This window comes from Stegostoma tigrinum, unplaced genomic scaffold, assembly GCF_030684315.1.
Source record: "Stegostoma tigrinum isolate sSteTig4 unplaced genomic scaffold, sSteTig4.hap1 scaffold_216, whole genome shotgun sequence".
Classification (NCBI taxonomy): Eukaryota; Metazoa; Chordata; class Chondrichthyes; order Orectolobiformes; family Stegostomatidae; genus Stegostoma; species Stegostoma tigrinum.
The window spans coordinates 359,399-385,000 of record NW_026728153.1 but is presented as its reverse complement, the minus strand read 5'-3'; the positions used below and the strand labels follow the sequence as shown (position 1 = coordinate 385,000).

General features: G+C 47.5%; 1 protein-coding gene across 1 annotated transcript in view; it reads left to right on the top strand.

Annotated features, from left to right (window-relative positions):
- Positions 1-3,240: 3,240 nt before the first annotated feature.
- Positions 3,241-25,602, top strand: part of LOC132207939 (complement C5-like) — a gene marked incomplete at its 5' end in the record, with an annotated part of 208,960 nt that continues 186,598 nt past the window's right edge. Inside the window, 2 exons of the mRNA XM_059643747.1 lie at positions 3,241-3,450; positions 8,736-8,795. Of these exons, the coding sequence (XP_059499730.1) occupies positions 3,241-3,450; positions 8,736-8,795 (270 nt within the window). The remainder of the gene's footprint in view (positions 3,451-8,735; positions 8,796-25,602) is intronic.

Here is a 25,602-nt window from a genome sequence, read left to right as displayed (position 1 = left end):
GTTTAAAAGTGAACAAATCCCCACGCCCAGATGTGTTGTTTCCAAGACTGCTGTGGGAGAAGAGAAAGAAAATCTCTTCAGAGATAGTAGCAACTGCAGATGCCGGAGAATCTGAGGTAAGGAGGTGTAGAGCTGGATGAGCGCAGCAGGCCAAGCAGCATCAGAGGAACAGGACGGCTGATGTTTTGAATCTGGACCCTTCTTCAGAAATGGGGCAGGGGAAGGGGATTCTGAAATAAATAGGGAGAGAAGTGGAGGCGGATCGAAGATAGGTGGAGAGGAGACAGACAGTTCAAAGAGGTGGGGATGGAACCACTGAAGAAGAGTGCAGGTGGGGAGTTAGAACATAGAGCAATACAGTGCAGAACAGGCCCTTCGGTCCTTGATGTTGCGCTGACTTGTGAACTAATCGAAGCCCATCCCCCGACACTATCCCTTCATCATCCATATGCTTATCCAAGGACTGTTTAAATGCCCCTAATGTGGCTGATTTAACTACATTGGCAGGCAGGGCGTTCCATGCCCTTACCACTCTCTGAGGAAAGAACCTGCCTCTGACAGCTGTCTTAAATCTATCACCCCTCAATTTGTAGCTATGCCCCCTCAACCAGCTGATGTCATCGTCCTCGGAAAAAGACTCTCACTCTCCACCCTATCTAATCCTCTGATCATCTTGTATGTGTTTCTTGAATCCCCTCTTAGTCTTCTCCTCTCCAATGAGAACTGACCAAGCCCCTCAGCCTTTCTTCATAAGGCCTTTGCTCCAGACCAGGCAACATCCTGGTAAATCTCCTCTGCACCTTTTCCAATGCTTCCACATCCTTCCTGCAATGGGGCGACCAGAACTGCACGCACTAGTCCAAAATGAGACCGCACTCGCATTTTGTACAGTTGCAGCATGACATCTTGGCTCCAGAACTCATTCCCATTTTGAACGCGACCTCTATTGCCTCAGTGGGCAAGCCCTCCAGAATATCCTTTCTAGGTACAGATGTAATATTTCCCACAGGTTAGGAGAGCACCTCCTTCTTTTACCTTCCCCTCTATCTTCTCGAAAACAATGAAACCCTGGAACATTGAGCAACCAGTCCGGTCTCTGTCTCAACCAAACCCATGTAATGGCCTCAACATCAGAGTCCCATGTACTGATCCAGGCTCTAAGCTCATTTGCCTGAGCTATAATACTCCTTGCAGTGAAATAAACATACTTCAGCTTGTTCGTGCCATCATGTTCATGTCTGACTGCCATTCTTTTCTGATTTATTGGTCCTAACATGTACCTGCTATCAATTCATCGACTTGCTGACCTGCTGCTCTCGTTTCCAGCTGCCTGCCAGCCTTTAAATCATCCTAAGTAGCACTAGCAAACCTCCGTGTGAAGATATTTGTTCCCGTTCAGTTCAGGTGCAACCCATCCCTCTTACACAGGTCACCCCTTGCCGAAGAAGTGGACCCAGTTATCCATGAACTTGAAACCCTGGCCCCTGTACCAGCTCCTTAACCATGCATTCATCTCACCTATCTTTGTATAATTTAGCTCACGAACATGTGGCTCTGGTAGTAACCCAGTAACTATTACCCTCTAGGCCCTGCCTTTCAGCCTCTTTGCTAACTCCTTGTACACAGTCCACAGGATCACATCCCTCTTTCTTCCTACGTCATTGGTACCAATGTGGACAATGGCCTCTGGCTGCTCACCCTCCCCCTTAAGAATTTGTTGCAACCACTCAGAGATGTCCTTGACCTTTGCACCAGGGAAGCAACACACAGCCCTGCTGTCTCAAATGTGGCGACAGACACCATGCCCCCAACGAATGAGCCTCCAACCACAATCACTCACTTGGATTTGCCTGACCCTGTTCCACAGCAGGGCGGTTTGTACCACGGACCTGGCTACTGCTGATTAGATAACTGACCCAGTTTAGTTTTAGATCAGTGTTAACCTTGATGAAGTGGATAGCCAAGCACCTCAGTAGTCTACAATACAGGAGAATTAAATTCTTAAGCTCACGGATTCTGTGACAGTCAAAGAGAAGCAGTGAATTTTTCTGACCTCATTTCCAACACCTGGCCCATAGCCCTGCATGGCTTGGATAGCACTTGTACATTTAAAAATAAATGTAAGGATGATGTTCAGGTAAGGACATGGAATTTTGTGATATGGTCATATTCTCTCTTGTTGGAGCTGATTGCTGCTTAGCACTTGTGTGGTGCAAATGTTACTTATCATTTATCAGGCCCAGCCTGATCGTTGTCCAAGTCTCACTGTATTTTCTCATTGTTGATTTCACTGTTGGAAAAGTCATGAATTCTGCTGGACACCTGGACAATATTCAATGAACATTCATGTCTCCAATTTGGTTCAAATGAAGACATGACTTCAACCAGTGCAGGTATCCAGTGAATGCCACTGACTCAATTTTCTATTCCTCTGCTTCACACCACATTCAATCAGAAGTTGCCTTGGTGGAAATGACAGATTGCACTTTCCTTCCTTTTCAAGCTCAGGATCGCTGATCATATTTGTGGTAACTCCTGAATGAGGTTACGAGAAGTGTGGCATGACGAAAAGTAAACTGAACCTTAGTGTGCAGCTGTTTGACAGCACGGTCATCCAGATGTTGCATTACTTTGCTGATGATTGAGAATACATTGAGGCCATAATTGGTCAGCACAATTTGTCTGACTATTACATGATAGGTCATCTTTCTCTGAAATGTGAGTGTCGCAAGTGTTTAAAAATGTACTGGAAAACATTTACTGTTGGTGTGCTGACCTTGGGGCACATTGTTCCAATACAGTTTGTCAGATGCTGCCAGGTGCCATGGCATTTGCAGTATCCAGAACATTCAGTCTTGTCATTGCATGAAATAACTTGAATTGCGTGTAAGTTAAGATCTGTGATGCCTCCTCAGGATGAGGGCAAGAAGATCATCCAGACTGATGCTATGAATGGTTTCATCTGCCTCTTCACCTTTTGTTCGTAACATCTTGTGATAACTGCCATGTAGCCTGATGAGAAACTGAAGCTCATCTTGATTCATTTGCATTTGAAGGTGCCTATTTTTCCCAAACAAAAGGACCCATCACTGAGCGGGAAGTATGGAGAATGTTATAGACATCAGTGGTGAGACAATGGTGGATCTTGACCAGAAAACCATTGTTGTGTTGGTGAAATGCAAACAAAAATCTTTTCTGATGTAAACTTTATTCTCAGCTAATCCCTTTCTCAAATGACAGATTCTGATGTCGGTAACTGGAAAACCTCCATGGTTGGAGGACGAGAAGCCGTATCCAATTGAAGCAGCAGAGGCTTTTGCGATGACTGTGGAAACCACTGCTTATGCCTTGCTTCAAGCATTGTCAAGGAATGATATTGACTATGCAACACCGATTGCGAGGTGGCCAACGATGCAACAGAACTATGGTGGTGGATTTCACTCGACGCAGGTAAATGCTTGAGATCACAACAGCAGGCATTCAGATATTTCCATTGATCATGTTACTAACTGGTGGTTGATGCTGTTTGCAATCAAACTGGACACTGCATTTTCATCTGCAGGTTTGGTGCATTGGCACAAATACCAGTTCTTCAATGGTGTTAATCCTTTGTTAAATTCTTACATGCACTTTGACTGTGCATCACTTTTCCTTTTGGCATTGTCCTTGAAAAGTACCTGTTTCTGTTAACCTTCACTTGCTTGTCACAGGATCATTGAGGGACAGCATAATAGAGTGCTATGGCAATGGAACAGACCCTTCAGCAAATTGTATGTGCCCTCACAAGATGCAAGTCCCGAACTATTCTCATCACATTTCCCAGCACTCGACCCAGAGCCTTGTTTGCCTTGGCATCGCAAATGCCCAATCACAGACTTGTTAAATGTTATCATGCTTTCTGCCTCTACCACCCACACAGTCGGTGCGTTCCACATTCTCACCACAGTTTGGGTGCAAAAACAAGTAAGTTTCCTCAAGAGATAGTAGGAACTTGCCAATGCTGGAGAATCTGAGAGAGCAAGGTGTTGAACTGGATGAACACAGCGAGCCGAGCAGCATCAGAGAAGCAAGAAAGCTGACGTTTCAGATCGAGACCCTTCTTCAAAAATGGGGGAGGAGAAGGGGATTCTGTAAAAAATAGGGAGAAGTGCGGAGGCAGATAGAAGATGGATAAAAGAGAAGATAGGTGAACTGTCCCGTGCTGTCCACTCACTGTCCCCTGCTCCAGAATCATAGAATCAGAGAATTCTACAGAATTGAACAAGCACTTCTCCATTGTGTCTGTAACCACTGAAACCACACTAAGTTGACATTCGGCTCATGTTCTAGCAATAGGCCAATTGCCTTGAATGTTATTTCATTTTACGTGCTGTACCAACCCTTTTTCTTTAATGTGAAAAGATTATCCACCTCAACTGAAGTCCCAGACAATGAATTCCAACCCCCCAGCACCTTCTGGGTGTCTTTTCTTTCCTGAAATTCCTTCTGAGCTTTTAGCTTCAATGTATGTATCTCTTCCTCTCCCACCACCGCCCCCCGACCGACCCTATTATGGACCTTCTTTTTACCTCGCCCCTACCCATATTAATCTAAACAATTTTTTCAGGACCTCCTTCAACCTTCTCTACTCGAAAGAAAACAAGCCAACCTTATCCAGATAAAACAGTGATGCTAGATACAATGGGAACTGCAGATGCTGGAGAATCCAAGAGAACAAAGTGTGGAGCTGGCTGAACACAACAGGCCAAGCAGCATCTCGGGAGCACAAAAGCTGATGTTTCAGGCCTAGACCTTTGATCAGAGATCGGCAACAGTGATGCTGCCTGGCCTGCAGTGTTTCTCCAGCTCCACACTGTGTGATCTCAGACTCCAGCATTAGCAGTTATTGCTAACGCAAACTTATCCAGACTCTCCATCGAGTTAAAATGCTTCACCCCCTCAGAACATCCTGATGAATGTCCTCCACACATGCTCAAATGCAAACACCTCCTTTCTATAATGGAGAGACTAGAACTGCACTGAGCACTTCAGCTGGGGCCGAACCAAAGTCCTGTACAGCTCTTGAGCCATGTGCTTTCTGAACTGTCCTTTTAAGCTGCCATTCCATGTTCAGGAATCTGTGGACAAGCACCCCAAGATCACACCATTCCTCTGATCTTCCTAGTGTCCTGGCATTTCTTTGAATGATTCCTTGCCTTGTTAGTTTGTCCAAATTGCCTTCTTGATCAGGGTTAACATTCCATCTACCGTTGACCTGCCCATTTGACCAATCTGTAACTTTGGATTCAACTTGCTGTATTTTCCTGGACCCCCCGAGCTTTACCTTCTTTGCCACGCTCCCATTTGGGACCCTGTCCAAGTCTTTGCTGAAATCTATTTTCATTACATCAACTCCCATCTGCACACTCCGTCACCTCTTTGAAAGAATCATCTAAGTTTGTGATGCGTGACCTCCCTCTGACAAAGCTATGCTGACGGTCGCTGATCAGACCCCACTTCTTGAAATGGAAATTAAGTCTGCCGTTCAGAATTTTCTCCAATATTTTCCTCTCTACTGATGTGATACTCACCAGTCTGTAATACTCTGCTTTATGTTTGTTACGCATTTTGATAAGTGGAACGATGTTACCTGTTCTCCAGTCCTTTGGTACTTTTGAAAGCTCTGTATGAGGGCGAGGGGAATGTTTTCTCTCATCTCCCTGGGCATGCTTGGCCTGCTGTGCTCATCCAGTTCCACACTTCCTTATCTCTGTCCATTTGCCTGTTCATTCTATCGGACATGAATCATTGGATATTTCGTTCCTAACATTTATCCCCTAACAACCTTGTCTCTGTGATACCCAGAGTGATGTATCTGTCAATTTCAATGCGCACCACAAACTCATTCACTTAGTTTCATACACTCCCTGCAATTAAATACAACATCTTCAGTCTGGCATTTACAGCCACCCTTCTTAGCTGCTGCACCTGAAGTGAGAGTCATGAACATTTCCAAACTTTTTGTCCTATTACTTGCTCTGGAAACTTTGCTGAGCACTTACCAGCTTCTAACTTTTTCCATAATTTTCCATGCAACTGCGCTCACCCACTCCAGGCATTTTATTTTAGCGCCCTACCCCGAGACCTTGCTCTGTATTTTGCCAGGAGACTTGTCCCAATATGATTCTCGTCGAGCCGATACCACCAGAACAACTCCCTCCTTCCCCGTACCGATGCCAATGTCCCATGAATTCAAACACATTTCTGCCATGCCACCATTTGAACAATGCATTTACATCTATAAATTATGCTCACACCGTGCCAAATTGCTCAGATCGTAATCCAGAGATTATTACCATTCTGGTTCTGCTTTCTCACCTCAGCACCTTGGCGCTCATAATCCCTCAGCAGAACCTCTTTCCTCTTTCTTCCATATCAATGGTACCTGTGTGGACCACGATAGCTGGATTTCTACTCCTCCCACTTCAAGTTCCTTTGTAGCCGAGATGGAATATCCTGAACCTGGGCACCAGGCAGGCAACACTACTTTCGAGACTCTCGATCCTCATCACAACCAACAGTGTTCATTCCCCTAACTATACTACCTCTGATTATAACTACATTTCACTTTTTATCTCCTCTGGAATGTCCCCCTGTACCACAGTGCTACAGTCAGTTTACTCATCTTCCCTATACCCTGCACTCTCATCCACACAGGAAGAAAGAATCTCAAACCTGTTAGATAAGATCAAAGGCCAAGGTTCCTTCTGCACTACATCCTGGATCCTTCCACCTGCCCTGTTCTTTGTCACACTCTCACGTCTCTGGCCACTGACCGAGTCAGCTAGTTAATCTAAGGTGTGTGACTGCCTCCTGAGGCACAGCATTCCCCGGTAACTGTCCCCCACATGATTTGTTGATTGGTAAAAACTGAGATTCCAGTTCATCAACCCTGAGCTGGAGTATGGGGTCTGACCACTACCCCGTCACGTAGGTATAAATCATCGCCTGGCCTGGCATCTCCATTTCAATTACTTCGATCTTAATTTGATTTGAAAACATTCTGGTCTTTTAGTTTGTAGCCTGTAAATATTTCTCCGATTTACTTTCAATCTGAAAGCTACCGATAATAGATTCTTAAACCAGAAGCGATCACCAACGAATGAGCCTGGTTCACCCTCCGGGTCCCTGATTCTGGCTTCAATTTACCCTGTCTCAAAAAAAAATGCTTACAAACTATCAGGCAAAAAAAGCAAGCAAATGGCACCTCTTACACTCTGCACTGACTTACCGCATTGGCACCAAGTTCCCCAAAATATATATTCACTTGGTGCATTTCACTCGAGATGTCATCTCTCCTTCCAGAACGTGCAAAGCATACTGATCCAAAGCAATATACTACCTTCAAAACCTCAGCTCTCAGCTTATTACTTTTGAGTACATTCTCAAATGCTTTCTCCAAGTCCAAACACAACACATTTACTGGTTTTTCTCTATTAATTCTCCTTCCAAAACTTCCTCCAAAAACCCAAACAAATTAGCCAGACATAATTTCTCTTTCAGCAGGCTATGGTGATTCTGTTTGATTAGATTCTGATTTTCCAAATGTTCTGCTATTATTTTCTTCATAGTTGATTGCCACATATTTCCAACAATAGATGCCAGGCTGTTTCGATTGTAGTTATCTTCTTTTTGCCTCTCTCCTTTTTAAATAGGGACGTCACATCGGCATTTTTCCAGCCCTCAGATGCTTCTCTAGAATCTAAACCTTTTTGGGAAATTACAATCAATGCATATAATAAAATGTGAGGCTGGATGAACACAGCAGGCCAAGCAGCATCTCAGGAGCACAAAAGCTGACGTTTCGGGCCGAGCGAGACCCTTCTACTTCTGTGTGTTCATCCTACTGTGTTCATCCAGCTCCACACTTTGTTACCTTGGATTCTGAAGCATCTTCAGTTCCCATTCTGTCTGATACAAATGGACAGAGATGCCAGGGTTGGCTTGTCAGTAAGAAATGAGGTCGCGCTGAAGGAACCACAGCTCTTGTGCTTGTTTATTAATGACTTGGAGGAAAGAGGTGCATGTGCTGTGGCTAAATTTGTAGATGACTCAAAAATATTTTGAAAGACAAGGCATGACAGAGAAACAGAGATTTACCAGGATGTTACTTGGATTGGAATGTATTAGCTACAAGGAGGGTTTGGTGGAAATGTTGGATCATGACAAATGCAATGAGATCAACAATGACCTCACAGAATGATGGAGGAAATTCAATGGGCCAAGTAACTTTTTTAGTGAGTCTTCTTGTTTGACAATGCATTCATAAGGGTGTTTTTTTTCCTCTCTTGAATGAAATGTGAAAATGAAATGGATACACTTCCTTTTCATCTGGGAATAAATAATTGTTCTGAACGATTTCCATTGACTAATAGCAATCTGACAAGCATCACAATGTAAAGAGATTTTTAGCTTCTTTTTAATTGTCAAGTTATTCTTTGGAATTAATTGGGCATATATTATTTGCATCTCAGGAAGTATGTTCATCACTGCACCTCAAAAAGTGCTCTGTTGTATGACAACAGCTTTTTAAAGATCACTTCAATGGTTGTGATTTTCAGTTGCCATAACACACATTAGATTACATTGTTGGCCAATCTGTCCATGATGATTTCATTATCTTACGTTTCAAACAGACAAGGAAATATTGGTGATGCAATGAAGAGTTTGATTCTCAAATATAATTGCTGTTATAGTTTCCACTTGGAAGAAAGATTCACATCAAATTGACTGGTCAAGGAACTGGGACACTGACTGTGAGTACTTTGAATGTTCGAGTTATTCCTAAAATGAAAGTCATGACCTTGATGATTTATCTTGCATGCAGATATGAAGAGACTCTTTCAAAATATCCTCTAGGTTAGTGGTTCAGGCATAAAAGTGTTATATGTGTATTTATGTATATACATGTACATGCGTAATCTGAAAAGAAAATGACGAGAAATCACTTGTTGCAAGGTGAGAATGAGTTATCCAGATGGTAAGACCTGCCAATGTTGGTGTCTGTGATAACACATTGTGGAGCTGGAGGAACACAGCAGGGCAGGCAGCATCAGAGGCTCAAGAAAGTTGAGGTTTTGGGTCAGGACCCTTCCTGAGAAATGGAGGGTGGAAGGGAGCTCAGAAACAAATAGCGTGGAGGGGGAGGAGGTGCTGGGGAAGGTAGGTGGGATGGTAATAAGTGAGTACTATCCAGATGAGTGAAATGGGATGCAGTGACTGAGTGAAGTGGGATGCAGCGACTGAGGGCAATGGGATGCAGCGACTGAGGGCAATGGGATGCAGTGACTGAGGGTCATGGGATGCAGTGACTGAGGGACATGGGATGCAGTGACTGAGGGACATGGGGTGCAGTGACTGATGGAAATGGGATGCAGTGACTGAGGGAAAGAAGATGCAGTGACTGTGGGAAATGGCATACTGTGACTCAGGGTAATGGGATGCAGTGACTGAGGGGAATGGGATGCAGTGAGTTTTTGAATTTGAATACAGCGTCTGAGAGATACGGGAAACAGTGACTGATGGAAATGGGATGCAGTGACTGTGGGACATGGGATGCAGTGACTGAGTGAAATGGGCTGCAGTGACTGTTTGAAATGGGATGCAGTGACTGTGGTGAAGGAGATGCAGTGATTGAGTGAAATGGGATGCAGTGACTGAGTGAAATGCGAAGCAGTGACCGCCTTAAATGGGATGCAGTGACTGCGTGAAATGGGCCGCAGTGACTGAGTGAAATGGGATGCAGTGACTGACTGAACTGGGATGCAGTGACTGAGTGAAATGGGATTGCCATGACTGTGGAAAGGAGATGCAGTGACTGAGGAAATGGGATGCAGTGACTGAGGGAAATGGGATGCAGTGACTGAGGGAAATGGGATGCAGTGACTGAGTGAAATGGGATGCAGTGACTGAGGGTAATGGGATGCAGTGACTGAGGGTAATGGGATGCAGTGACTGAGGGTAATGGGATGCAGTGACTGAGGGTAATGGGATGCAGTGACTGAGGGTAATGGGATGCAGTGACTGAGGGTAATGGGATGCAGTGACTGAGTGAAATGGGATGCAGTGACTGAGGGGAATCGGATGCAGTGACTGAGTGAAATGGGATGCAGTGTCTGTTGGAAATGGGATCCTGCAACTGAAGGTAATGGGATGCAGTGACTGAGGGTAATGGGATGCAGTGACTGAGTGAAATTGGTTGCAGTGACTGAGTGAAATGGGATGCAGTGACTGACTGAAATGGGATGCAGTGACTGAGGGGAATCGGATGCAGTGACTGAGGACAATGGGATGCAGTGACTGAGGTCAATGGGATGCAGTGACTGAGGACAATGGGATGCAGTGACTGAGGACAATGGGATGCAGTGACTGAGGACAATGGGATGCAGTGACTGAGGGCAATGGGATGCAGTGACTGAGGGCAATGGGATGCAGTGAGTGAGGGCAATGGGATGCAGTGACTGAGGACAATGGGAGGCAGTGACTGAGGGGAATGTGATGCAGTGACTGAGGGAAATGATATGCGGTGACTGAGGGAAATGGGATGCAGTGTCTGTGAGATAGGGGAAACAGTGACTGAGGGACATGGGATGCAGTGACTCTGGTGAAGGAGATGCAGTGATTGAGTGAAATGGGATGCACTGACTGTGTTAAATGTGATGCAGAGGCTGAATGAAATGGGATGCAGTGACTGTTTGAAACGTGATGCAGTGACTGAGTGAAATGCGATGCAGTGACTGAGTGAAATGCGATGCAGTCACTGAGTGAAATGCGATGCAGTGACTGAGTGAAATGCGATGCAGTGACTGAGTGAAATGCGATGCAGTGACTGAGTGAAATGGGCTGCAGTGACTGTTGGAAATGGGATGCAGTGACTGTGGTGAAGGAGATGCAGTGATTGAGTGAAATGGGATGCAGTGACTGAGTGAAATGAGGTGCAGTGACTGAGGGAAATGGGATGCAGTGACTGTGGTGAAGGAGATGCAGTGATTGAGTGAAATGGGATGCAGTGACTGAGTGAAATGCGAAGCAGTGACCGCCTTAAATGGAATGCAGTGACTGCGTGAAATGGGATGCAGTGACTGACTGAAATGGGATGAAGTGACTGAGTGAAATAGGATGCAGTGACTGTGGGACGTGGGATGCAGTGACTGAGGGAAATGGAGCAAGTGACTGAGGGACGTGTGATGCAGTGAATGACGGACGTGGGATGCAGTGACTGAGGGACATGGGATGCAGTGACTGAGGGACATGGGATGCATCGACTGAGTGAAATGCGATGCAGAGACTGAGGGAAAGGAGATGCTCTGACTGTGGGAAATGGGATGCAGTGAGTGTGGGAAATTGAATGCAGTGTCTGTGAGATACGGGAAACAGTGACTGTTGGAAATGGGATGCAGTGACTGTGGTGAAGGAGATGCAATGATTGAGTGAAATGGGATGCACTGACTGAGTGAAATGGAATGCAGTGACTGAGTGAAATGTGATTCAGTCAGTGAGTGAAATGGGATGCAGTCAGTGAGTGAAATGTGTTGCAGTGACTGAGTGAAATGGGATGCAGTGACTGAGTGAAATGGGATGCAGTGACTGAGTGAAATGGGATGCAGTGACTGAGGAAAATGGGATGCAGTGACTGAGTGAAATGGGATGCAGTGACTGAGTGAAATGGGATTGCCGTGACTGTGGAAAGGAGATGCAGTGTCTGAGGAATTGGGACGCGGTGACGGATGGTAATGGGATGCTCTGACTGAGTGTAAAGTGAAGCATTGAGTGAAATGGGATGCAGTGGCTGTGTGAAATGGGATGCAGTGTTTGTGTGAAATGGGATGCAGTGTTTGTGTGAACTGGGATGCAGTGACTGTGTGAATAGGGATGCAGTGACTGAGGGAAAGGAGATGCATTGTCTGTTTGAAATGGGATGCTGTGACTCAAGTGAATGGGATGCCGTGTCTGTGGGGAATTGGATGCAGTGACTGTGGGGAATGTGATGCAGTGACTGTGGGGAATGTGATGCAGTGACTGTGGGGAATGTGATGCAGTGACTGAGGGACATGGGATGCAGTGACTGAGGGACATGGGATGCAGTGACTGAGGGAAATGGGATGCAGTGACTGAGGGAAATGAGATGCCGAGACTGAATGAACTGGGATGCAGTGACTGATGGAAATGTGATTCAGTGACTGCGTGAAATGGGATGCAGTGAATGAGTGAAATGAGATGCAGTGACTGATGGAAAGGTGATGCAGTAACTGAAGGAAATAGGATGCAGTGACCGAGGGAAATGAGATGCAGTATTTGTAGGAAGTAGGATGCAATCACTGAGTGAAATGCGATGCAGAGACTGAGGGAAAGGAGAAGCTGTGACTATGGGAAATGGGATGCTGTGCGTGTTGGAAATTGAATGCAGCGTCTGTGAGATACGGGAAACAGTGACTGTTGGAAATGGGATTCAGTGACTGTGGTGAAGGAGATGTAGTGATTGAGTGAAATGGGATGCAGTGACTGAGTGAAATGAGGTGCAGTGTCTGAGGGAAATGGGATGCAGTGTCTGAGGGAAATGGGATGCAGTGTCTGAGGGAAATGGGATGCCGTGACTGAGGGAAATGGGATGCAGTGACTTACGGAAATGGGATGCAGTGACTGACGGAAATGGATTGAAGTGACTGACGGAAATGGATTGAAGTGACTGATGGAAGTGGGATGCAGTGACTGAGTGAAATGCGATGCAGTGACTGAGTGAAATGGGCTGCAGTGACTGTTGGAAATTGGATGCAGTGACTGTGGTGAAGGAGATGCAGTGACTGAGTGAAATGGGATGCAGTGACTGAGTGAAATGCGAAGCAGTGACCGCCTTAAATGGGATGCAGTGACCGCCTTAAATGGGATGCAGTGACTGCGTGAAATGGGATGAAGTGAGTGAGTGAAATGGGATGCAGTGACTGTGGGACGTGGGATACAGTGACTGTGGGACGTGGGATGCAGTGACTGAGGGAAATGGATGCAGTGACTGAGGGACGTGGGATGCAGTGAATGACAGACGTGGGATGCAGTGACTGCGTAAAATGGGATGCAGTGACTGAGTGAAATGAGATGCGGTGACTGAGGGAAATGGGATGCAGTGACTGAGGGACATGGGATGCAGTGACTGAGGGACATGGGATGCATCGACTGAGTGAAATGCGATGCAGAGACTGAGGGAAAGGAGATGCTCTGACTGTGGGAAATGGGATGCAGTGAGTGTGGGAAATTGAATGCAGTGTCTGTGAGATACGGGAAACAGTGACTGTTGGAAATGGGATGCAGTGACTGTGGTGAAGGAGATGCAATGAGTGAGTGAAATGGGATGCACTGACTGAGTTAAATGTGATGCAGAGGCTGAATGAAATGGGATGCAGTGACTGAGGGAAATGAGATGCAGTGTCTGTTGGAAATGGGATCCTGCGACTCAAGTTAATGGGATGCAGTGACTGAGTGAAATGGGATGCAGTGACTGAGTGAAATGGGATGCAGTGACTGAGGGTAATGGGATGCAGTGACTGAGGGTAATGGGATGCAGTGACTGAGGGGAATGGGATGCAGTGACTGAGGACAATGGGATGCAGTGACTGAGGACAATGGGATGCAGTGACTGAGGACAATGGGATGCAGTGACTGAGGACAATGGGATGCAGTGACTGAGGACAATGGGATGCAGTGGCTGAGGGAAATGGGATGCAGTGACTGGGAAATGGGATGCAGTGATTGATGGAAATGGGACGCAGTGACGAAGTGAAATGGGACGCACTGACTGTGGCGAAGGAGATGCCGTGACTGAGTGAAATGGGATGCAGTGACTGACTGAAATGGGATGCAGTGACTGAGTGGAATGGGATTGCCATGACTGTGGAAAGGAGATGCAGTGACTGAGGAAATGGGATGCAGTGACTGAGGGAAATGGGATGCAGTGACTGATGGAAATGGTATGCAGTGACTGAGGGAAATGCGATGCCTTGACTGACGGAAATGGGATGCAGTGTCTGTTGGAAATGGGATCCTGCGACTGAAGGAAATGGGATGCAGTGACTGAGGGTAATGGGATGCGGTGACTGAGTGAAATGGGATGCAGTGACTGAGGGTAATGGGATGCAGTGACTGAGTGAAATGGGATGCAGTGGCTGAGGGGAATCGGATGCAGTGAATGAGGACAATGGGATGCAGTGACTTAGGACAATGGGATGCAGTGACTGAGGGCAATGGGATGCACTGACTTAGGACAATGGGATGCAGTGACTGAGGGGAATTTGATGCAGTGACTGAGGGAAATGTGATGCAGTGACTGAAGGAAATTGGCTGCAGTGACTGGGAATTGGGATGCAGTGACTATGGGAAATGGGACGCAGTGACTGAGTGAAATGGGACGCAGTGACTGATGGAAAGGAGATGCAGTGACTCTGTGAAATGGGATGCAGTGACTGAGCGAAATGGGATGCAGTGACTGAGTGAAATGGGATTGCCGTGACTGTGGAAAGGAGATGCAGTGTCTGAGGAAATGGGACGCGGTGACGGATGGTAATGGGATGCTCTGACTGAGTGTAAAGTGAAGCATTGAGTGAAATGGGATGCAGTGGCTGTGTGAAATGGGGTGCAGTGGCTGTGTGAACTGGGATGCAGTGACTGTGTGAATAGGGATGCAGTGACTGAGGGAAAGGAGATTCTGTGTCTATGGGAAATGGGATGCAGTGAGTGTGGGAAATTGAATGCAGCGTCTGTGAGATACGGGCACCAGTGACTGATGGAAATGGGATGCAGTGACTGTGGTGAAGGAGATGCAGTGACTGAGGGAAATGGGATGCAGTGACTGCGTGAAATGGGATGCAGTGACTGCGTGAAATGGGATGCAGTGACTGCGTGAAATGGGATGCAGTGACTGCGTGAAATGGGATGCAGTGACTGCGTGAAATGGGATGCAGTGACTGCGTGAAATCGGATGCAGTGACTGAGTGAAATGTGATTCAGTCACTGAGTGAAATGTGATTCCGTCTTTGAGTGAAATGTGATGCACTCACTGTGTGAACTGTGATTCAGACAGTGAGTGAACTGTGATGCAGTGACTGAGTGAACTCTGATGCAGTGACTGAGTGAACTCTGATGCAGTGACTGAGTGAAATGGGATGCAGTGACTGAGTGAAATGGGATGCAGTGACTTAGTGAAATGGGATGCAGTGACTGAGGGAAATGGGACGCTTTCACTGAGGAAAAGGGGACGCTTTGACTGAGGGAAATAGGACGCTTTGACTGAGGGAAATAGGAAGCTTTGACTGAGGGAAATAGGACGCTTTGACTGAGTGAAATGGGATGCCTTGACTGAGGGAAATGGGGCGCAGTGACTGAGGGAAATGGGACGCTTTGACTGAGGGAAATGGGACGCTTTGACTGATGGAAATGGGATGCAGTGCCTGAGTGAAATGGGATGCAGTGCCTGAGTGAAATGGGATGCACTGACTGAGTGAAATGGGATACATTGACTGAGTGAAATGGGATGCAGTCAGTGAGAGAAATGTGTTGCAGTCACTGAGGGAAATGGGATGCATTACTGATTGAAATGGGCTGCAGTGACTGAGAGAAATGGGCTGCAGTGACTGAGAGAAATGGGCTGCAGTGACTGAGAGAAATGGGCTGCAGTGACTGAGAGAAATGGGCTGCAGTGACTGAGAGAAATGGGCTGCCGTGACTGAGAGAAATGGGCTGCAGTCACTGAGTGAAATCTGTTGTAGTCACTGAGTGAAATGTGATGCATCACTGAGTTGAATGGGATGCAGTGACTGAGGGATATGAGATGCAGGGACTGAGTGAAATGAGATGCAGTGACTGAGGGAAAAGCGAATCACTATTTTTGGGAAGTAGGATGCAATCACTGAGTGAAATGCAATGCAGAGACTGTGGGAAAGGAGATGCTGTGACTATGGGAAATGGGATGCAGTGAGTGTGGGAAATTGAATGCAGCGTGTGTGAGATACGGGGAACAGTGAGTGATGAAAATGGGATGCAGTGACTATGGTGAAGGAGATGCAGTGATTGAGTGAAATGGGATGCAGTGACAGAGTGAAATGGGATGCAGTGTCTGCGTGAAATGCGGTGCAGTGACTGCGTGAAATGGGATGCAGTGACTGCTTCAAATGGGATGCAGTGACTGAGAGAAATGGGATGCAGTGTCTGCGGGAAATGGGATGCAGTGACTGAGTGAAATAGGATGCAGTGACTGAGTGAAATAGGATGCAGTGACTGAGTGAAATGGGATGCAGTGACTGAGTGAAATGGGATGCAGTGACTGAGTGAAATGGGATGCAGTGACTGAGTGAAATGGGATGCAGTGACTGAGTGAAATGGGATGCAGTGGCTGAGTGAAATGCGATGCAGTGACTGAGTGAAATGCGATGCAGTGACTGAGTGAAATGCAATGCAGTGACTGATGGAAATTGGATGCAGTGACAGAGTGACATGAGCTGCAGTGACTGAGTGAAATGAGATGCATTGTTTGATGGAAATATGATGCAGTAACTGATGGAAATGAGATGCAGTGCTGAGGGAAATGGGATGCAGTGACTGAGTGAAATGAGATGCAGTGACTGAGCGAAATGGGATGCAGTATTTTTGGGAAGTAGGATGCAATCACTGATTGAAATGTGATGCAGAGACTGTGGGAAGGGAGATGTTGAGTCTATGGGAAATTGGATACAGTGAGTGTCGGAAATTGAATGCAGCGTCTGTGAGATACGGGAACCAGTGACTGATGGAAATGGGATGCTGTGACTGTGGTGAAGGAGATGCAGTGATGGAGTGAATTGGGATGCAGTGTCTGAGTGAAATGGGATGCAGTGACTGCGTGAAATGGGATGCAGTGACTGCGTGAAATGGGATGCAGTGACTGCGTCAAATGGGATGCAGTGACTGCGTCAAATGGGATGCAGTGACTGCGTGAAATGCGATGCAGTGACTGCGTGAAATGGGATGCAGTGACTACGTGAAATGGGACGCAGTGACTGACTGTAATGTGATTTAGTCACTGAGTGAAATGTGATTCCGTCACTGAGTGAAATATGATGCACTCACTGAGTGTACTGTGATTCAGTCACTGAGTGAACTGTGATGCAGTTACTGAGTGAAATGGGATGCAGTGGCTAAGTGAAATGGGATGCAGTGGCTGAGTGAAATGAGATGCAGTGACTGAGTGAAATGAGATGCAGTGAAATAGTGAAACGGGGTGCAGTGACTGAGTGAAATAGGCTGCAGTGACTGAGAGAAATGGGCTGCAGTCACTGAGTGAAATCTGTTGCTGTCTCTGAGTGAAATGTGATGCATCACTGAGTTGAATGTGATGCAGGGACTAAGTGAAATGAGATGCAGTGACTGAGGGAAAAGGGATTCAGAATTTTTGGGAAGTAGGATGCAATCACTGAGTGAAATGCGATGCAGAGACTGAGGGAAAGGAGATGCTGTGACTATGGGAAATGGGATGCAGTGAGTGTGGGAAATTGAATGCAGCGTGTGTGAGATATGGGGAACAGTGAGTGATGAAAATGGGATGCAGTGACTGTGGTGAAGGAGATGCAGTGATGGAGTGAATTGGGATGCAGTGACTGCGTGAAATGGGATGCAGTGACTGCGTGAAATGGGATGCAGTGACTGCGTGAAATGGGATGCAGTGACTGCGTGAAATGGGATGCAGTGACTGCGTGAAATGGGACGCAGTGACTAAGTGAAATGTGATTCAGTCACTGAGTGAAATGTGATTCCGTCACTGAGTGAAATATGATGCACTCACTGAGTGTACTGTGATTCAGTCACTGAGTGAACTGTGATTCAGTCACTGAGTGAACTGTGATGCAGTCACTGAGTGAACTGTGATGCAGTGACTGAGGGAAATGGGATGCAGTGACTGAGGGAAATGGGATGCAGTGACTGAGGGAAATGGGATGCAGTGACTCGGTGAAATGGGATGCAGTGACTCGGTGAAATGGGATGCAGTGACTGTGTGAAATGGGCTGCAGTGTCTGTGTGAACTGTAATGCAGTGACTGTGTGATCTAGGATGCGGTGGCTGAGTGAAATGGGATGCATTGGCTGAGTGAAATGTGATGCAGTAATTGGTGGAAATGGGATGCAGTGACTGAGGGAAATGCGTTGCAGTGACTGTGTCAAATGGATGCAGTGACTGAGTGTAATGGGATGCAGTGACTGTTCGAAATGGGATGCGGTGACTGACAGTAATTGGATGGAGTGACGGACGGTAATGGGATGCAGTGACTGAGGGAAACGGGACGCAGTGTCAGAGTGAAATAGGATGCAGTCAATGAGTGAAATGGCATGCAGTGATTGAGTGAAGTGGGATGCAGTGACTGAGGGAAATGGGATGCAGTGGCTGAGTGAAATGGGATGCACTGACTCTTGGAAATGGGATGCAGTGACTGTTGGAAATGGATTGCAGTGACTGATGGAAATGTGATGCATTTACTCAGGTAAAGGAGATTGCGTGACTGTGGAAACAGGATGCTGTGACTGAGGGAAAGGAGGTGCCGTGACTGAGGGAAAGGAGATGCCGTGACTGAGGGAAAGGAGATGCAGTGTCTGTGGGAAATGGGATACTGTGACTCAGGGGAATGGGAAGCAGTGACTGAGGGGAATGAGATGCAGTGACTCTGTGAAATGGGTGCAGTGTCTGTGTGAACTGTAATGCAGTGACTGTGTGATCTAGGATGCGGTGGCCGAGTGAAATGGGATACAGTGGCTGAGTGAAATGGGATACAGTGGCTGAGTGAAATGGGATGCAGTGGCTGAGTGAAATGGGATGCAGTAATTGGTGGAAATGGGATGCAGTGACTGAGGGAAATAGGATGCAGTGACTGTGTCAAATGGATGCAGTGACTGAGTGTAATGGGATGCAGTGACTGATCAAAAATGGATGCAGTGACTGACAGTAATTGGATGGAGTGACGGACGGTAATGGGATGCAGTGACTGAGGGAAACGGGACGCAGTGTCAGAGTGAAATAGGATGCAGTCAATGAGTGAAATGGCCTGCAGTGATTGAGTGAAGTGGGATGCAGTGACTGAGGGAAATGGGATGCAGTGACTGCGGGAAATGGGATCCTGCGACTGAGGATAATGGGATGCAGTGACTGAGGATAATGGGATGCAGTGACTGAGGATAATGGGATGCAGTGACTGAGGATAATGGGATGCAGTGACTGAGGATAATGGGATGCAGTGACTGAGGGTAATGGGATGCAGTGACTGAGTGAAATGGGATGCAGTGACTGAGGGAAATGGGATGCAGTGACTGAGAAATGGGATGCAGTGATTGATGGAAATGGGACGCAGTGACTGAGGGAAATGAGATGCCGAGACTGAGTGAACTGGGATGCAGTGACTGATGGAAATGGTATGCAGTGTCTGTTGGAAATGGGATCCTGCGACTGAAGGTAATGGGATGCAGTGACTGAGGGTAATGGGATACAGTGACTGAGGGTAATGGGATGCAGTGACTGAGTGAAATGGGATGCAGTGACTGAGGGTAATGGGATGCAGTGACTGAGGGTAATGGGATGCAGTGACTGAGGGTAATGGGATGCAGTGACTGAGGGTAATGGGATGCAGTGACTGAGGACAATGGGATGCAGTGACTGAGGGCAATGGGATGCAGTGACTGAGTGAAATGGGATTGCCGTGACTGTGGAAAGGAGATGCAGTGACTGAGGAAATGGGACGCAGTGACGGATGGAAATGGGATGCCCTGACTGAGTGTAAAGTGAAGCATTCAGTGAAATGGGATGCAGTGGCTGTGTGAAATGGGATGCACTGGCTGTGTGAACTGGGATGCAGTGGCTGTGTGAACTGGGATGCAGTGACTGTGTGAATAGGGATGCAGTGACTGAGGGAAAGGAGATGCAGTGTCTGTTTGAAATGGGATGCTGTGACTCAAGTGAATGGGATGCAGTGACTGTGGGGAATGAGATGCAGTGACTGTGGGGAATGGGATGCAGTGACTGTGGGGAATGGGATGCAGTGACTGAGATAAATGGGATGCAGTGACTGATGGAAATGGGATGCAGTGAATGTGGGAAATGGGATTCAGTGACTGTGGGGAATGGGATGCAGTGTCTGAGGGAAATGGAATTCAGTGACTGAGATAAATGGGATGCAGTAATTGGTGGAAATGGGATGCAGTAATTGGTGGAAATGGGATGCAGTGACTGAGGGAAATGGGATGCAGTGACTGTGTCAAATGGATGCAGTGACTGAGTGTAATGGGATGCAGTGACTGATCAAAATGGGATGCAGTGACTGACAGGAATTGGATGGAGTGACGGACGGTAATGGGATGCAGTGACTGAGGGAAACGGGACGCAGCGTCAGAGTGAAATAGGATGCAGTCAATGAGTGAAATGGCCTGCAGTGATTGAGAGAAGTGGGATGCAGTGACTGAGTTAAATGTGATGCAGAGGCTGAATGAAATGGGATGCAGTGACTGCTTGAAATGGGATGCAGTGACTGAGTGAAATGTGATTCAGTCACTGAGTGAAATGGGATGCAGTGACTGAGGGAAATGGGATGCAGTGACTGAGGGAAATGGGATGCAGTGACTGAGGGAAATGAGATGCAGTGACTGAGTTAAATGTGATGCAGAGGCTGAATGAAATGGGATGCAGTGACTGAGGGAAGTGGGATGCAGTGACTGAGGGAAGTGGGATGCAGTGACTGAGGGAAGTGGGATGCAGTGACTGAGGGAAATGGGATGCAGTGACTGAGTTAAATGTGATGCAGAGGCTGAATGAAATGGGATGCAGTGACTGCTTGAAATGGGATGCAGTGACTGAGTGAAATGGGATGCAGTGACTGAGTGAAATGGGATGCAGTGACTGAGTGAAATGGGTTGCAGTGACTGAGTGAAATGGGATGCAGTGACTGAGTGAAATGGGATGCAGTGACTGAGGACAATGGGATGCAGTGACTGAGTGAAATGGGATGCAGTGACTGAGGACAATGGGATGCAGTGATTGATGGAAATGGGACGCAGTGACTGAGTTAAATGGGACGCAGTGACTGAGTGAAATGGGACGCCGTGACTGAGGGAAAAGAGATGCCGTGACTGAGGGAAAGGAGATGCAGTGTCTGTGGGAAATGGGATACTGTGACTCAGGGTAATGGGAAACAGTGACTGAGGGGAATGAGATGCAGTGACTGAGTGAAATGGGATGCAGTGACTCGGTGAAATGGGATGCAGTGACTGTGTGAAATGGGCTCCAGTGTCTGTGTGAACTGTAATGCAGTGACTGTGTGATCCAGGATGCGGTGGCCGAGTGAAATGGGATGCAGTGGCTGAGTGAAATGGGATGCAGTAATTGGTGGAAATGGGATGCAGTGACTGTGGTGAAGGAGATGCAGTGATTGAGTGAAATGGGATGCAGTGACTGAGTGAAATGAGATGCATTGACTGAGGGAAATGGGATGCAGTGACTGAGGGAAATGGGATGCAGTGACTGAGGAAAATGAGATGCCAAGACTGAGTGAACTGGGATACAGTGACTGATGGAAATGGTATGCACTGACTGAGGGAAATGGGATGCAGTGACTGAGGGACACGGGATGCAGTGACTGAGGGACACGGGATGCAGTGACTGAGGGACACGGGATGCAGTGACTGAGGGACACGGGGTGCAGTGACTGAGGGACACGGGGTGCAGTGACTGAGGGACACGGGGTGCAGTGACTGAGGGACACGGGGTGCAGTGACTGAGGGAGATTGGATGCAGTGACTGATGGAAATGGGATGCAGTGACTGAGGGAAAGAAGATGCAGTGACTGTGGGAAAGAAGATGCAGTGACTGTGGGAAAGAAGATGCAGTGACTGTGGGAAATGGCATACTGTGACTCAGGGTAATGGGATGCAGTGACTGAGGGGAATGGGATGCAGTGAGTGTTGGAATTTGAATACAGCGTCTGAGAGATACGGGAAACAGTGACTGATGGAAATGGGATGCAGTGACTGTGGGACATGGGATGCAGTGATTGAGTGAAATGTGATGCAGTGACTGAGTGAAATGCGATGCAGTGACTGAGTGAAATGGGCTGCAGTGACTGTTGGAAATGGGATGCAGTGACTGTGGTGAAGGAGATGCAGTGATTGAGTGAAATGGGATGCAGTGACTGAGGGAAATGGGATGCAGTGACTGTGTCAAATGGATGCAGTGACTGAGTGTAATGGGATGCAGTGACTGATCAAAATGGGATGCAGTGACTGACAGGAATTGGATGGAGTGACGGACGGTAATGGGATGCAGTGACTGAGGGAAACGGGACGCAGCGTCAGAGTGAAATAGGATGCAGTCAATGAGTGAAATGGCCTGCAGTGATTGAGAGAAGTGGGATGCAGTGACTGAGTTAAATGTGATGCAGAGGCTGAATGAAATGGGATGCAGTGACTGCTTGAAATGGGATGCAGTGACTGAGTGAAATGTGATTCAGTCACTGAGTGAAATGGGATGCAGTGACTGAGGGAAATGGGATGCAGTGACTGAGGGAAATGGGATGCAGTGACTGAGGGAAATGAGATGCAGTGACTGAGTTAAATGTGATGCAGAGGCTGAATGAAATGGGATGCAGTGACTGAGGGAAGTGGGATGCAGTGACTGAGGGAAGTGGGATGCAGTGACTGAGGGAAGTGGGATGCAGTGACTGAGGGAAGTGGGATGCAGTGACTGAGGGAAATGGGATGCAGTGACTGAGTTAAATGTGATGCAGAGGCTGAATGAAATGGGATGCAGTGACTGCTTGAAATGGGATGCAGTGACTGAGTGAAATGGGATGCAGTGACTGAGTGAAATGGGATGCAGTGACTGAGTGAAATGGGTTGCAGTGACTGAGTGAAATGGGATGCAGTGACTGAGTGAAATGGGATGCAGTGACTGAGGACAATGGGATGCAGTGACTGAGTGAAATGGGATGCAGTGACTGAGGACAATGGGATGCAGTGATTGATGGAAATGGGACGCAGTGACTGAGTTAAATGGGACGCAGTGACTGAGTGAAATGGGACGCCGTGACTGAGGGAAAAGAGATGCCGTGACTGAGGGAAAGGAGATGCAGTGTCTGTGGGAAATGGGATACTGTGACTCAGGGTAATGGGAAACAGTGACTGAGGGGAATGAGATGCAGTGACTGAGTGAAATGGGATGCAGTGACTCGGTGAAATGGGATGCAGTGACTGTGTGAAATGGGCTCCAGTGTCTGTGTGAACTGTAATGCAGTGACTGTGTGATCCAGGATGCGGTGGCCGAGTGAAATGGGATGCAGTGGCTGAGTGAAATGGGATGCAGTAATTGGTGGAAATGGGATGCAGTGACTGTGGTGAAGGAGATGCAGTGATTGAGTGAAATGGGATGCAGTGACTGAGTGAAATGAGATGCATTGACTGAGGGAAATGGGATGCAGTGACTGAGGGAAATGGGATGCAGTGACTGAGGAAAATGAGATGCCAAGACTGAGTGAACTGGGATACAGTGACTGATGGAAATGGTATGCACTGACTGAGGGAAATGGGATGCAGTGACTGAGGGACACGGGATGCAGTGACTGAGGGACACGGGATGCAGTGACTGAGGGACACGGGATGCAGTGACTGAGGGACACGGGATGCAGTGACTGAGGGACACGGGATGCAGTGACTGAGGGACACGGGGTGCAGTGACTGAGGGACACGGGGTGCAGTGACTGAGGGAGATTGGATGCAGTGACTGATGGAAATGGGATGCAGTGACTGAGGGAAAGAAGATGCAGTGACTGTGGGAAAGAAGATGCAGTGACTGTGGGAAAGAAGATGCAGTGACTGTGGGAAATGGCATACTGTGACTCAGGGTAATGGGATGCAGTGACTGAGGGGAATGGGATGCAGTGAGTGTTGGAATTTGAATACAGCGTCTGAGAGATACGGGAAACAGTGACTGATGGAAATGGGATGCAGTGACTGTGGGACATGGGATGCAGTGATTGAGTGAAATGTGATGCAGTGACTGAGTGAAATGCGATGCAGTGACTGAGTGAAATGGGCTGCAGTGACTGTTGGAAATGGGATGCAGTGACTGTGGTGAAGGAGATGCAGTGATTGAGTGAAATGGGATGCAGTGACTGAGTGAAATGCGAAGCAGTGACCGCCTTAAATGGGATGCAGTGACTGCGTGAAATGGGACGCAGTGACTGAGTGAAATGGGATGCAGTGACTGACTGAAATGGGATGAAGTGAATGAGTGAAATGGAATGCAGTGACTGTGGGACGTGGGATGCAGTGACTGAGGGAATTGGATGCAGTGACTGAGGGACGTGGGATGCAGTGAATGACGGACGTGGGATGCAGTGACTGCGTAAAATGGGATGCAGTGACTGAGTGAAATGGGATGCGGTGACTGAGGGAAATGGGATGCAGTGACTGAGGGACATGGGATGCAGTGACTGAGGGACATGGGATGCATCGGCTGAGTGAAATGCGATGCAGAGACTGAGGGAAAGGAGATGCTCCGACTGTGGGAAATAGGATGCAGTGAGTGTGGGAAATTGAATGCAGTGTCTGTGAGATACGGGAATCAGTGACTGTTGGAAATGGGATGCAGTGACTGTGGTGAAGGAGATGCACTGATTGAGTGAAATGGGATGCAGTGACTGAGTTAAATGTGATGCAGAGGCTGAATGAAATGGGATGCAGTGACTGAGTGAAATGGGATGCAGTGACTGAGTGAAATGGGATGCAGTGACCGAGGGAAATGAGATGCAGTGTCTGTTGGAAATGGGATCCTGCGACTGAAGTTAATGGGATGCAGTGACTGAGGGTAATGGGATGCAGTGACTGAGTGAAATGGGATGCAGTGACTGAGGGGAATCGGATGCAGTGAATGAGGACAATGGGATGCAGTGACTGAGGACAATGGGATGCAGTGACTGAGGGCAATGGGATGTAGTGACTGAGGGCAATCTGATGCAGTGACTGAGGGCAATGGGATGCAGTGACTGAGGGCAATGGGATGCAGTGACTGAGGACAATGGGATGCAGTGACTGAGGACAATGGGATGCAGTGACTGAGGGGAATGGGATGCAGTGACTGAGGGGAATGTGATGCAGTGACTGAGGGGAATGTGATGCAGTGACTGAGGGGAATGTGATGCAGTGACTGAGGGGAATGTGATGCAGTGACTGAGGGAAATGTGATGCAGTGACTGAGGGAAATGGGCTGCAGTGACTGGGAATTGGGATGCAGTGACTATGGGAAATGGGACGCAGTGACTGAGTGAAATGGGACGCAGTGACTGATGGAAAGGTGATGCAGTGACTCTGTGAAATGGGATGCAGTGACTGAGTGAAATGGGATTGCCGTGACTGTGGAAAGGAGATGCAGTGTCTGAGGAAATGGGACGCGGTGACGGATGGTAATGGGATGCTCTGACTGAGTGTAAAGTGAAGCATTGAGTGAAATGGGATGCAGTGGCTGTGTGAAATGGGATGCAGTGGCTGTGTGAAATGGGATGCAGTGGCTGTGTGAAAT